Source organism: Ictalurus punctatus, chromosome 22, assembly GCF_001660625.3.
Source record: "Ictalurus punctatus breed USDA103 chromosome 22, Coco_2.0, whole genome shotgun sequence".
Taxonomy (NCBI): domain Eukaryota; kingdom Metazoa; phylum Chordata; class Actinopteri; order Siluriformes; family Ictaluridae; genus Ictalurus; species Ictalurus punctatus.
This window is the reverse complement of record NC_030437.2, coordinates 15,498,234-15,511,930: the sequence shown is the minus strand read 5'-3', so window position 1 is coordinate 15,511,930 and position 13,697 is coordinate 15,498,234. Positions and strand designations below refer to the sequence as shown.

At 39.4% G+C, this 13,697-nt stretch overlaps 1 protein-coding gene across 2 annotated transcripts in view; it reads left to right on the top strand.

The window, feature by feature from the left end:
* si:dkey-61l1.4 (collagen alpha-2(I) chain) overlaps positions 1–13,602 on the top strand; it is a 67,108-nt gene extending 53,506 nt beyond the window's left edge. For both annotated transcript variants that reach the window (XM_017451948.3, XM_017451949.3), the window contains 28 exons: positions 649–702; positions 960–1,013; positions 1,206–1,313; positions 1,422–1,475; positions 3,017–3,124; positions 3,206–3,259; positions 3,763–3,816; positions 3,923–3,976; positions 5,126–5,179; positions 5,395–5,502; positions 5,586–5,639; positions 5,777–5,830; positions 6,285–6,338; positions 6,463–6,516; positions 6,612–6,665; positions 6,827–6,880; positions 7,696–7,749; positions 9,228–9,281; positions 9,365–9,418; positions 9,519–9,572; positions 9,790–9,807; positions 9,899–9,952; positions 10,052–10,114; positions 10,262–10,427; positions 11,861–11,967; positions 12,078–12,155; positions 12,251–12,433; positions 12,517–13,602. In XM_017451948.3, the coding sequence (XP_017307437.1) occupies positions 649–702; positions 960–1,013; positions 1,206–1,313; positions 1,422–1,475; positions 3,017–3,124; positions 3,206–3,259; positions 3,763–3,816; positions 3,923–3,976; positions 5,126–5,179; positions 5,395–5,502; positions 5,586–5,639; positions 5,777–5,830; positions 6,285–6,338; positions 6,463–6,516; positions 6,612–6,665; positions 6,827–6,880; positions 7,696–7,749; positions 9,228–9,281; positions 9,365–9,418; positions 9,519–9,572; positions 9,790–9,807; positions 9,899–9,952; positions 10,052–10,114; positions 10,262–10,427; positions 11,861–11,967; positions 12,078–12,155; positions 12,251–12,433; positions 12,517–12,672 (2,067 nt within the window). In that variant the 3' untranslated portion in view covers positions 12,673–13,602. The remainder of the gene's footprint in view (positions 1–648; positions 703–959; positions 1,014–1,205; positions 1,314–1,421; positions 1,476–3,016; positions 3,125–3,205; positions 3,260–3,762; positions 3,817–3,922; positions 3,977–5,125; positions 5,180–5,394; positions 5,503–5,585; positions 5,640–5,776; positions 5,831–6,284; positions 6,339–6,462; positions 6,517–6,611; positions 6,666–6,826; positions 6,881–7,695; positions 7,750–9,227; positions 9,282–9,364; positions 9,419–9,518; positions 9,573–9,789; positions 9,808–9,898; positions 9,953–10,051; positions 10,115–10,261; positions 10,428–11,860; positions 11,968–12,077; positions 12,156–12,250; positions 12,434–12,516) is intronic.
* The last annotated feature ends 95 nt before the right edge of the window (positions 13,603–13,697 follow it).

The following is a 13,697-nucleotide window of genomic DNA, read 5'->3' as shown; positions in this document are numbered from 1 at the left end:
CTGATGATGCTTTAATTATGCTAACATATGTACCTTTGTCAGCAGTCACTGTGTTCATGAATTCTCAAATCTGATTGGTCAGAAAGTGTTAATGTTTTATAACATCATAGCTCAGGTAGTGCAAAGGAACATTGACATTTATATAATATAAGTTATAGTTTCTATAGTAAGAGCTTACACAGTGGCTTGTATGGTGGACATTCCACATAAAGAGATTAATATTGTGCTTTGTAACAGTCAGAGGTGAAGCTGTAACTTTAATAAATAAAAAATTAGCATTGAAACCTTTTAATGTTTGGCCAGTTGCTGCAATGTAAGCAGAATAAACCACTCTGGGACATGAAAGTTCGGGGTAGTAACAATGAATTATTGATTATTGTTGATGCTTCTAAAATGATATTTTCCTATAGCAGAACACCAAGTGTTTTATTCTTTACTTATTTTGTCAAGAACCTAGTTTTATGAAGTTTCATTATCATTAGCCTACTACGTACAATGTAACTTACATGATTATATCACTCGGTTATTCCAGATTACCATAAATGCATACACATAGAAGTTAAAAATAAGAAGAGCCACTAAGCAAATCTAATAATGAACAAGAATGGATGTTGCTTGTAAGTGGACAATACGATTTTTCGTCTAAAGGGAGCTCCAGGACCTCCAGGTGACCCTGGATCTACTGGTCTGTCCGGACAGCAGGTTAGTTCAGTTCCTTCTTTTTAACAGGTAAGGGCTTATGGTAGGAGAGACATTCTTGCATTGGAGCTCTACCAAATAATATACTGTACCAAGTATCTTCTTAGATTATCAGTATTGTGTAATATTGTGAGATTCAGTATGTTTTGCTGACTGGTGCACATCTTTGTCTTTTCATCTTGTTGGCATCCATTTTGATATTATTACAAGTAGATGGTAGATGGTAATCTCTAATAAAGTGTATGTCTGTGTCTCTGCAGGGATTTCCTGGGCCTCGGGGGTTAGAAGGGGCACCAGGAAGAAAGGGGGAACATGTGAGTGAGCCTGAGAAATCTTCCACTGCAGCTTTATAAATCAGTTACACTTTATAATAACGCATATATGAAATTTAATTGTATTATTGACTTTTTTCCCACTGTGACACTATATATATTTTTCTGGGGGGTGAGGGGGGTGTTGGGGGTTGGCTCTTTTTTTGTATTCAGCTACTTGAATTTGTATTATAGGGCTCAGCCGGGCTGGTCGGGAAGCCTGGACCACTGGGCGTTCAAGGACAGCCAGGGCAACAAGGCCCTCGAGGGACGCAGGGAGAGAGAGGACCAAGTGGAAAAGAGGTCCATTTCCTCCATTAATTACTATTTCCTCATAATTATATTAAAAAGTGTATATTAGGGTCCCTTATACTGTAAAAGGAGAATCATTTTAAACCATTTTTATTGTAGGGGTTTGCAGGACTTGTGGGCAGCATTGGAGATCCAGGCCCTAAAGGACAAAAGGTACATTGAGTTCAAGCATCAAGTACAGTGGTGCTTGAAATTTTGTGAACCCTTTACGATTTTCTATATAGCTGCATGAATACGACCTAAAACATCATCAGACTTTCACACAAGTCCTAAAAGTAGAAAAGAGAACCCAGTTAAACAAATGAGACAGAAATATGATACCTTTTTTTAAAAAAATCATATTTATTTAAATATTTATTGAGGAAAATGATCTAATATTACATATCTATCTATGCATGGCAAAATTATGTGAACCTCTAGGATTTGCAGTTCATTTGAAGGTGAAAGTAGATGGGATGACAAGTCAATCAATGGGATGACAATCAGGTGTGAGCGAGCTCCCTGTTTTATTTAAAGAACAGGGATCTATCAGAGTCGGATCTTTACAACACACGTTTGTGGAAGTGTATTATGGCGCGAACAAAGGAGAGTTCTGAGGACCTCAGAAAAAGAGTTGTTGATGCTCATCATGCTGGAAAAGTTTACAAAACCATCTCTAAAGACTTTGGACTCCACCAATCCACAATCAGACAGATTGTGTACACATGGAGGAAATTCAAGACCATCATTACCCTCCCCAGGAGCGCAGACCAACAAGGATCACTCAAAGAACAAGCATGCCAGAGTTGCAAAGAGAAAACCACTTTTCTCCAAAAAGAACATTGCTGCCCTTCTACAGTTTGCTAAAGATCATGTGGACAACACAGAAGGCTATTGGGAAAAAGTTCTGTGGGTAGATGAGACCAAAACAGAACTTTTAGTTTAAATGAGAAGCGTTATGTTTGGAGAAAGGAAAATACTGCATTCCAGCATAAGAGTCTTATTCCATCTGTGAAACATGGTGGTGTTAGTATCATGGTTTGGGTCTGTTTTGCTGTATCTTAGCCAGGACGACTTGCCATCATTGATGGAACAATGAATTCTGAAATAGACTGACGAATTTGAAAGGAAAATGTCAGGACATCTGTCTGTGGACTGAATTTTAAGAGAAAGTAGGTCATGCAGCAAGACAATGACCCCTTAAGCACACCAAAGTCATTCTACCAAAGAATGGTTAAAGAAGAATACACTTAATGCTTTGGAATGGCCAAGTCAAAGTCCTGACCTTAATCCAACAGAAATGTTGTGGAAGGGCCTGAAGCCAGCAGTTCATGTGAGGAAACCCACCAACATCCCAGAGTTGAAGCTGTTTTGTACTGAGGAACGGGATAAGCTTACTCCAAGCCGATGTGCAGGACCGATCAACAGTTACCAGAAACGTTTAGTTAAAGTTATTGCTGCACAAGGAGTTCACACCAGATACTGAAATCAAAGGTTCATATACTTTTGCCACTCACAGACATGTAATATTGGATCATTGTCCTCAATAAATAAATGACCAAATATAATATTTTATCTCATTTGTTTAACTGGGTTCTCTTCATCTACTTTGAGAACTGGTCTGAAAATCTGATGATGTTTTGATGTGTTTATGGAGTCTACAGTTTAGACAAATGCTAGATTTGTTTTTTTGTTGGTTTTTTTGCTATTTGTAGGGAGACCCTGGGCTGCGGGGGGTCCTGGGGGATGCTGGGCCTCCAGGATTCTTTGGGGTCCAAGGAGAAAGAGGGCGAAAGGGTGATAAAGGCTATGCTGGATTTCTTGTGAGTTCACCTTAGTGTGGTCTTGTGTTTTTTTCTTCTTCTGATCCTCTGATTTGAACATCGTTTGTGATTATTTTCCAGGGACAGAGTGGACTGATGGGGAAAACTGGACCAGCAGGACTGTTGGGATTAGAGGTAGACTGATCCAGAAGTGGAGTTTTAATACACCGCTTCTGTTTTCACTGCACATTTTGTATAAACAAACTGATGAAAATGTCAGAACGTGTTATTATAAAACAAAATATTGCATATGCTTATTTATGCTTATATATCCTCGGGGCGGAGTCATCCTGGAAGAGACCACTCCTACCAGGATAGAAATGTTGCATTATAAGGATAAATTTGTATTGTGGGGTCACAGAGGCTTAGTGGTTAGCACGTTTACCTGGTACCTCTGGGGTTGTGGAGCTCGAATCACACCTCTGGCCTGTGTTCAGGGGTTTCCTCTGGGTTCTCCAGTTTCCTTCCCCAGTCCTAAGACATGCATTGTAGGCTGAACGGCTTTTCTGAATTGTCCGTAGTCCCTGGGATAGGCTCCCCCGCAACTCTGTGTAGGATAAGCAGGGTGGAAGATGGATGGATTTTTATTGTACACGTTTAATGCAATTAATGAATATAATTTATTTGGGTGTTTATAGGGTCTGATGGGATTCAGAGGACCTCCAGGTCAAGATGGACAACCAGGGCCAAAGGTATGTAATTATCTGTATTCTATCTTTCTTAACTGTAAACAAGATAAAAGACCTTAAATATAACACATTAAATATGTTGTCCCACATATTCCTTTTTGTCTAACAGGGTGATCCTGGGATTAGTGGGGTGACAGGAGCTCTGGGAGAAGATGGCAAGCAGGTAACCTCCATGTGTTATCTTTTTAAAATAGCTATGGTCTTGCTTAGGGGTTGTTCATGCATATGGAACGGTTAAAGAAACACCTCAGCTTTTCAATGTCATCTATAGGGTGCACTTTAAGGATTCTGAAAGAGTTCTTTGGATAGTTAAGGGTTCCTAGTTTTGCAACAATAAATACTCAGTTGTAGGACTACCAATAGCCTTGTAATCATAATAAACATATATAAAGATTTTTTTTTTTTTTAATCACATAGATAAATAATAAATAGCAGAAGGGTGGTGTGTTGCAGGTCAAAACAACAACAACAACATCAACAACAGTAACAACAACAGAGATACTATTACCACGCCAAAGTTGATTATTTTCCCATAACAGCATATCCCAAAGTGTTATATTCCTCTTATAGCACAACAATGATGAAAGCCATGACAGAAAACTTAAAGTTACCACTGATAGTTACAAAGAGCTGACACTGGAGACTCCTTCCATAAATGTGAATTATAGCTGACACTGTTGTCAGAGCTGCTGTTATAGGAAACTAGCACCTAAATTAATATAAAATAAATAATAATAACAAATAAATCAACACTTTCTGATTCTGACAAATCAGATTTTAGAATTCAACATCACTGTGATTAATCCATACACCAGACCCACACAACTACATCGGGAACCACATTTCTTCTCTCTCAGAAGAGTTTAATTTACAAATATCATTCATGAAAGACATCTACAAAAAATACCAGTTTTGTATAAATGGTTACTGATATGATAACTGCCTTTAGACTTCCTGTAAGTGAGTTTTGAGTGAACAGGTTTTGGTGTTCATTTCTTCAGTGCAGAGAAATATTTCAAAATTCTTTTTTGTAGTAGTTACTCACACTACAGTTGTGGAGGAAAGTGAAGGTGCATTCCCTTACTGCACCAGTTAATGACATTTAGGAATGTTTTATTTAGTCTTAGCTGTATTATATCAGTTATTTTACATTGTGTATTTTTATGACATTGTATTGTTGTGTTTTGAAATGCCAGAATACATACTACAGTACGTTTTATCTCTTGATGGGCTTTATTCTGTAATGCATAAATGAATAGGAATAGACATTTATTCGTATTCTGTGTTAAAATAATCTAATAATCTGTCACAGGGGGTAACCGGACAAAGAGGACTAAAGGGGGAGATAGGAAAACCTGGACCACAGGTTGGTGTATTGCTTTTTGTATTCTCTCTCTCTCTCTCTCTCTCTCTCTCTCTCTCTCTCTCTCTCTCCCTCTCTCTCTCTCTGTGTTTATACAATATATATATATATATATATATATATATATATATATATATATATATATATATATATATATATATCACATAAAGTGATCTCATACTGACATGCTGAATCCTCCGATAATGCCCCTGTTTCAGGGAGCTCCTGGTCCCAGAGGCTCTGAAGGCTTGACAGGTCCTAAAGGATTACCAGGAATTGAAGGTTCAAAAAGTGACCCAGGCAGGCCAGGACCTCCAGGAGAAGCGGTGAGTCTCAAAGAAGTGCTGTTAATCTGCTCTCATTTGTATGAATCACACCTAATGCTATCATTTTGCTGTTTCTTGTTTAGGGGCCAGATGGCTTTCCTGGTATCAGAGGGCCTCCTGGACTTCCAGGATTAGAGGTACAGCCTGATAGATTTTTTTAAATATGCATATTAATTTTTTTTTTTTTTTATAAATATGCAGTAGATCATGCAGGCTTTTCAATCTCACACCCTGTACCAAGTATTTCTAGCAATGGATTTGCTCCTGTGTGCAGGGGCTTCAAGGGAAGAAGGGAGCTCAGGGGTCTGTTGGGCCTCCAGGACCTCAGGTCAGTGTTTCAGTCAGTTCCTCATGTGTATTAGTCCCTATTATAGTTGTTATTATAGCTGATATCATATCGGATAAGTCATGAAGCCCTACTAATTTATCAAGTCATCCTGAGGGCTAGCCCACATCATTTACTGTATTTGGTAAAAACAAAACATGTTCACATAAGGGCTTTTGTCTGAAACGTCCTGTTTCTGTCTATAATTTGTGTACTTCACTTTTTCCACCCCAACAAAAGGAAATAGGGTGGGGTTGGTTTGAGGGACAGCTTGTCTATGTTTTTTTATTTCAATTGCAATTTACTTTATTGACAGTAGAGGGCTCTAAAATTTACACACAACTACTTTAACGCTCAGTCAGTGTTTGATATTAAATTCAAAAACTGTCTGCAGTTTAGTTATTTATGACCTGCACCACACTACTACCCATATGCTTTCCTTACTATGTTTTTTCAGGGTCCAAAGGGCAGACCTGGTCTTGATGGAAGGGATGGACAGAAAGGTCAGAAGGTCAGGACACTTTTTTATTGTCCAATAGAATGATTTCCCTTCTCTTTCTTATTGCTTTATAACATATCCAGTAATGAATCAAAACCAATTCTGTGTACTGACTAGAAACTCTTGTCTGTTTCAGGGGAAGGATGGCCGAGATGGACAGCCTGGACGTATGGGGAACCCTGGACGGCCGGTATGAAAATCAGGACAATTCTACACACTGTTATTGAGTTTACAGTACATCAAAGCATGAGAATCAGCTGAACTATTATACCGAATTTCTCTTAGAGAAAAAGAGGGAAAGCCGGACAGAAGGGGCCGAGGGGGACCAGAGGAGAGAAGGTGAACATGACTACCTCTAAATAATAACTCATTTTGGTAATCTGATCTCATTAGTCTGTAATTTTCTGATTTTTTTAGACTTGATACCCAGAAATTTTCACTTGTTGTTTCTTTGATTTGTTTGTAATAGATGTGCTTTGTTGGGTTTTTTGTTTTTTCAGGGACAGCCGGGGTCTGTGGGGTGGCGTGGACCACCAGGAAGACCAGGTCCATATGTGAGTGATATAACGTCCTCTGTTAGTGCAGAATGGAATCCTGAGTTCGGTGGTATTCCTCCAAATCTGCACTTTGGTTATGTAGTCATGTGGTGAATAAACTGTCAAGGACGTGAGGGTGTAAAAGCAGGTATTTGGGTCAGTTGACAAGTCTTGACATGACCGTCCAGAATGGTGCATCATTGGTTTTTCATACTGTAGCGTCCAACTTGCTCATCATAGCAGCCTGATCTGTTATGCTAGCTAATACACATATGGGCTTTTGGGTAAATGTTTTAAGCTGTTTCAAACGATGCATTAAGGGTGAATGTAGGATGTTCTTTTGAATCTCAGATAGAGAATTGGGACACTTTATAGCTTTGTGGACTGGGGCAGGAGCAAATAAAGACTGAAAGACCATTAGTGTGCAGTTTTTTGTGCTTTTTTTGCAGAAAACTACTTGAGTTTGTGAAATCACAATTGCACGAAATTCTTTCGCAGTGGTATTTGTTGGTAAACGAGACCTTTTTGCTATACGCATGTTCGACGCACGTGAATTGAAGAGGGTTTTGACTGAATGCGTGTTGTGATGACGTCACATGACGCGTCTTGGCCCAAATCTGCTGAAAACCTGTGGTAATTTTGAAAAACTGCAAGCTCCTCCGAATATTGCGGAGTTTGCTCGATTAGAAAGCATAATAACTGCTCTCGCTCTTGCATTCTCATTTTTATCAAATCATTTCTTTCTGTTTATTTTAGCTTTTAGATAAACTGTACTAAACAGTCGGTGTATCACTCATGTATCTCCTGTGTCTACATTCTTCTTTCTACTACAGGGTTTGCCTGGCATAAATGGAGAAAAAGGAGAAAAGGGTGAACAAGGACCACAGGTATGATGCAATTACCACCTCAAAGTTAAAGTTCCTGTTTTCAGATCATTTTTGTATCATCTTTGAATGTTTATGAAATGCCACTCACGTGATTTTTACTAGGGTGACCTTTACACTGAGATCAGCCACATGTCAGTAATCATAAAAGAGTTGACTCACATAGAAGACAGAGTTAGGGTTAGGGTTAGGGTTATGATGGGAATTATGGCTCTTTTCAGTGAGTCAGATCATTTGGCTAAGCTCATCAATAGGAGTCTTTGGTTTTGACCAGTGATTGTTCTATGGCTGAAACTATTATATGAAATCTTACTCTACCTTCTAAGTAGCAGTCGGAGGAGCATTTGGAGATACCAATGACAACAAACATTTCCCACTGGTTACGGAGTTCGCGTTGGAAAACTAATTATTTATTTGTTGCTTTTTCAGTAGGAATGGTACATTTTTTTCATACTTGGAGTTCACTAGTTAGTAGTGATGTTTCGTTAGCATACGAGTCTACTCTTTTCAGAGAGCTGACTCGCATATCTATCCATCCATCCATTTTCCATACCACTTATCGTACGCAGTGTCATGGAGGAGCCTGGAGCCTATCCCAGGCAACTCGGGGTAAAGGCAAGGGTCCAACCTGTCGCAAGGCATAATCGCACACACATTCACACACTGTGGACAATTTGGAAATGCCAATCAGCCTACAATGCATGTCTTTGGACTGTGGGAGGAAACAAGAGTACTCAGAGTAAACCCCTGAAGCAAACTCTGTGCACACAGGGTGAAAGCAGGATTCGAACACCCAACCCCGGAGTTCTTAGCAAACATGCTAACAACTAAGCCACCGTGCCCCCCTCGACTCGCATATATGAGTCGTTTTTTTCCCCATTTAATAGCTATTACCATATTTAGTGCGAATTGTGATGTGTGTGTTTTATGCTCAGCTACGTGTGTACAAGCCAGCATGACGGATAAGATCCCCTACTTGTTTAAATACTTTATGTGGACAGTGGGGATTAGGTGAGTCAATTATTTCAAAATATTTGATCAAATGAAATGAAAAGTAATGTAGAGTAGAGCAGGTTTTTTTCTTTCAGCGACAAGAACAACAACCACTGGTCAAAATAGAACAAACTTCTAGTTGCCTAGTTTTAGCAACAACAAAAAAAAAAAGAAAGAAAAGGATTTAGGAGCCGAAAGAGTCGACTCTTGTTTGTGAGCTGAGCCGAATGATCTGACTCACTGGAAAGAGACTAAATTCCCAGTAACTAGTTAGCATTTACTCAATGAAATGCTGGAATACATCCTAAACTGTATACTAGAGTACTAAATGCATATGAACATAGCTTTAGTTCTTACTTCATAGTAGTGTAGCCTATATATAGATAGGAGAAACCACACTAGATACAAATTTCACAGTGGCTCGTTGTTACACCTTATAGTCTAAAAAACATCAGAATACAGAAAAGTAATGTATTTGCTGTATGAAGGGAGAAAAGGGGGAAATGGGAGCACATGGACCACCAGGGGGCGATGGAGCAAAGGTATCATTCATTCATTTACAGCACTACTGCATCCCGATTAATATTATATCTACACGTGTTGAAAATCTTTACATTTATTTCAGGGACAGCTGGGATTTGTTGGAGAAATTGGCAAAGGCGGTCCGAAAGGAGAGCAGGTGGCATGCTTAATAACATCTCAAATACTCAAAATGCAACATAACCAAATCAATGTTCGAAAGATGTAGAGAGATTAGAGATAACATGCGTTGTTTTTAGGGTGATATCGGACCACCAGGGCGAAGAGGGGACCCGGGACTACCCGGCATGCCTGTAAGCTACCTCCGATTAATCTCACATTAAAATAATCTAGCATGCAGCTGCATTAGTCTAAGTTGTATTAGAGTGCGCACAGAGCTCTCACAGGACAGTTAATGGTGTGCTAATGAAGTCTTCTAAGCACTTAGAGAAGAAAATGATCCTCCTTGAAGTGCAGATCAACACTCAGCATGAAATGATTATTAATTCTGATCACTTATGTCCTCCACAGGGCCTGTTTGGAGAAAAGGTAGGGTTTGGAGGCAGGGTTTGAATTGAGAAATACTGCACTGTGTAATCTCATGTGTGCTGCTGAAATGTAAAAACTGTTCTATTTGCAGGGATTAAAGGGGTTTCCTGGTCTTCCTGGACGTGTAGGAAAAACAGGGTTACCTGTGAGTGAAATATTCCTATTCCTACAGTATATTATGGGCTAATCCAGAAATTTACTGAGCTTTATTGTAGTTGCTGACACTCTCTGATGCTTCCTGCAGGGACCACCTGGTCCTCCGGGACCCCCAGGATTATCTCTTAACCTCACAATGGCTCAGCTAAAGGCAGGTTACTCAAACAGGATCGCCTTTTCAGGATCAGCCGTCATGATCATAAACAATCTTACACATTGTCAGTATGGATACAATAAGAGGAAGAAAATTCCTGCTTCTGTGTTAATAATGTGTGTGTGTTTCTTTCTCTCAAATCAGGACCTTATGTACCAATCAGACAGGCCTAACTACCCCCTCATCAGAACTCTACTGAACTCTTTACAGCAAGACCTGCGGCTCTTCATAGATCCACCTGATGGCACTAAAGAGCGTCCGGCGACCACCTGCTTGGAGTTGATGATATGTCACCCGAACTACACCAATGGTATAACTTGTATTCGTTACAGTTAGCATTACTAGACAAACGGGCTTTGTCTCAAATCACATACCAGCGACTACTATATATTCCTAGACCATATGCTATATATGTATCTATAGTACCGCAATTCTTTGCAGCTCTGTAGATCTGTACACCGCTCAGCCGTAACCTTAAAACCACCTGACTATTGTGTAGGTCCCCCTTGTGTAATATTGTGTAGGCCCCCCTTGTGCCACCAAAACTGCTCTAATTCATTGAGGCATGGACTCCGCAAGACCTCTGAAGGCGTGCTGTGGTATCTGGCATCAAGACGTTAGCAGCAGATCCTTTAAGTCCTGTAAGTTGTGAGGTGGGACCTCCATGGATCGGACTTGTTTGAACTCTGGAGGTGTGAGGCAAATGTGCTAACCCAACTCAAATCATATTAACTAATGCCTATGGTTTTGGAATGGGATGTTCAACATGCTCATATACGATGTGGATGTTCCGGTGTCCACATACTTTTGGCCACATTGTAAACAAAACACACCCTGTACACTAGATAGTACGAGATAACAGATGTGATTGCAAGGTTGCCTTGTAGGCAGGCTGAAAGCAATATTCGTGGTTCTGATGAAATTCCAGACACGCCTTGTCTTTTTGTCATTGAGTTGTAATGACAACTTAACGGTAAAAGAGGTAACATTTCTAGTGTGAACAACAACCACAGTGCTGTCGAATTCTCAAATCTCAGTGGACAGAAGGTGTTGGTTAATTTGATATAACAGCAGCTCCGACAGTAGTACAGGCTGTAATTCAAATCAGAGGTTTATACATATTAATGTACTTGTTCTAACACATTATAGTTTCTATAGTAACAGCTATCTCACAGGGACGTGTATGATGAACACGCCTCATAATCTAAGGCTACTAATAAACAGATTAAACTCTGCCAGTATTTTTTTTTATGTAGAATTTTAGATATGAAGAAATTTTCTCCATATCAAGGACACGGTTATTTAAGTCTCAGTACTTTGTAACAGAGGTAAACCTGCAGTAGGAAAGTCTCCCAGACACAGGGCTTTGCTGTTTCTCTCTCTATATTTTTCAAAATAACCATTAATGAATAAAAATGTGTGACATGTTGTTCTTTAAAAAAAAAAAAAAAAAAAGCATAATAATTGGAAAATTGCTGTGGTGTGAGGAGTAAAACATTTTTATCTGTGCTATTATTGTGAAATAGCAGTAAATTACTATAACAGGAATTCGACCCCGTTGTTGATTATTTTCCTATAATAGATTATGGTGAAATTTTGCTGCAGTTTTAATGAGTTAATAAGATTTGAAGCCATGGAGTAATGGCCTGAGTCCATGATTTTGTCATTATCAATTAATTTTTGGCATCTGAAAAATCTTGGTATGTTTATTACATATTTAGTACAATGGTTTGTTTATTTCAGGAATGTATTATATCGATCCAAATCAAGGCAATCCTGCCGATGCGCTTCTCGTCTACTGCAGCTTCAATTTAGGAGGTCAGACGTGTCTTTCTCCACTCCGGTCACAGGTACAGCACAACCTAGTCCTCTCTCAGGTCTTATTTTTGATCCTGAAAGGTTGCTGGGATCTTTTGTGCCTCGTGTATGTAGGAAACTAATACGTATCCCTGTGCTGTAGGTCCCGGTGAAAGCCTGGCTAAAAGACTCACAGGAGGATTCTTTCACTTGGCTGAGTAGGACAGAGCAAGGCTTTCAGGTATGCTGCGCACAAAGCTGAAGGGATCTATTACCTTTTAAAAGGCTTGTTTTTAAAAAAAATATTTTTGACCTCTTTCTTTCTCTGTTCTGAAGTTTGAGTATACAGAAACCAGTGTGGTGCAGATGAGGTTCCTGCGGCTAAACAGCAAGCAGGTCACACAGAATATTACTTTCTCCTGCGGGCAAGGAAGCAGGCAGGGTTCAGGCGAGCGAGAAATCAAATTTCTTGCAGATTCTCAGAGACAGAGTTTCTTGGGAACGTTACGAGATTGCGTGGTATGCTTCTTTTCACATTTTTTAAGTCAATATACCTGAATTTGTTGGCTGGATGTCGCTCATTAATCAACTTTTAATTGCAGTCAATGGAGGAGCTGGATACAAGACCTCAAGAGTCGGTGTTCCAGTTTGAAACCGAAGACCTGGAGCTGTTGCCGATCCGAGACTTGGCATTGTTTGGCCACAGTGACCATGCAGAAGACTTTGGATTTACTATAGGACCTGTGTGTTTCAGCTAGGAACTTCCAGAAGACACAAAAACACACACACACACACACACACACACACACACACACACACACACACACACACACACACACACACACACACACACATTCCCTACAGACTGCTGACTGCTGAGCTGGTGTTAATTGGTTCCTTATTAAACACAGCCGCATTTGCAGACAATAGTAGAGAAGCATTTCTTCAAGACCTAGCCATAATGGACGCCGTTGTTGTTGTTTTCTCAGCAAAAAAGAAAGACGAACCAGCGGACACTTTCCACTTTCTTTTACCTTCTAGTTTACCAGGGTTGCCCAGTGGCAATGATACTTTGCTGCACACATTGTTGAAATGAACGTTATGTTTTTGTTGTATGGTGTTTACAATGCTCTTTGTCTGAAATCAGTGCTTCTTATTTATGTCAAGTTCATGTTCTAGTACATGCCATCGTCCAGGTCTCTTGTAAAGCTGTTGATACTGTACAATCACCTGGTTTGCTCGAAGATGCACTCTCATTTCAGGTTCACACAACTTATGACCAAACGCACTGTGATCTTAGCTGAAGTTTCAGACGTAGGATGGAAGGGTGACATCCAAATGAATCAAATATATGACACGAATTCTTTCGCATTGCGTATTGTGTCGTAGCAAACGAATAAAGGGGATGAACCTGTTGGGTTTACAGTATGAATAGTAAATATTGCAGAGGTAAACGTATAAGCAGTCATGTCAGATCATGTCAAATTTCTTTTGGGTGCTGCTGTCTGATGTGCTTTTTGTTCAGGTCCTTTTTTAAAAAAATTTTTTTATTAGATATGTACAAAGATGTTTGAAGTTCATAATGTTCAAGATATGTTAATTTATATGCTGGTCATTGAATTAATGACATTATGACAAGATATTTACATATTCTACGCAATGTAATAAACAGTTCTTCTTTTGTCTGATCCCGGATCTTATTTATTTAAACCTGAATCTGACAAAAGAATTCCAGCAGTTGTCTTTCCAATTGATTTTTGTTTTTAACTCCAGACATCATAGT